Source organism: Eimeria tenella, genomic scaffold (genome assembly GCF_000499545.2).
Source record: "Eimeria tenella Houghton genomic scaffold, Eth_scaff2298, whole genome shotgun sequence".
NCBI lineage: Eukaryota > Apicomplexa > Conoidasida > Eucoccidiorida > Eimeriidae > Eimeria > Eimeria tenella.
Window position 1 is genome coordinate 1,723 of NW_013542155.1, and position 479 is coordinate 2,201.

The 479-nt window shown below is 55.7% G+C and overlaps 1 protein-coding gene across 1 annotated transcript in view; it reads right to left on the reverse strand.

The window, feature by feature from the left end:
• Nucleotides 1-371: 371 nt before the first annotated feature.
• ETH_00037025 (uncharacterized protein) overlaps nucleotides 372-479 on the reverse strand; it is a gene marked incomplete at both ends in the record, with an annotated part of 994 nt that continues 886 nt past the window's right edge. Inside the window, one exon of the mRNA XM_013374782.1 lies at nucleotides 372-476. Coding sequence (XP_013230236.1) covers nucleotides 372-476 — 105 coding nt within the window. The remainder of the gene's footprint in view (nucleotides 477-479) is intronic.

A 479-nucleotide genomic window follows, 5' to 3' on the forward strand; every position in this document is an offset into this window, starting at 1 on the left:
TATCTAAACACTAAAATACATTTATGTTTGGGCGGAAATCTTCAAAGACACGAAAAGCCAAGGTGTACAGACACCTCAGGCTTTGCGGGAGCAGCGCTGCAGTTGCTGCAGCAGCTGCAGTTGCTGCAGCAGCTGTAGTTGCTGCAGCAGCAGCAGCAAATGTAACAGCAGCAGCAAATGCGACAGCAGCTCTGCTGCTGCTGCTGCGCCTAAAGCAAGACCTCGACTGCTCACGCAGCCTGCCGCCTATCCTGGCTGCTTGATTCGCGGCTGCTGTGTCTGCTGCTGCTGCTGCAGGCACAGCAAGTGCTGCAGCTCTTCTTCTTCTCGCCAGCCCCAAACAATCCCTTTTGCTCTTTTGTATTTTGTTACTACCGGGTCATCTGAGAGCAGCAAAGACACGGCGTGGCTGTCGCAACAGCGAGCATGCACGCCAGCCTCGCCGCTGCTGCTGCTGCTGCTGCTGCTGCTTGGGCTGC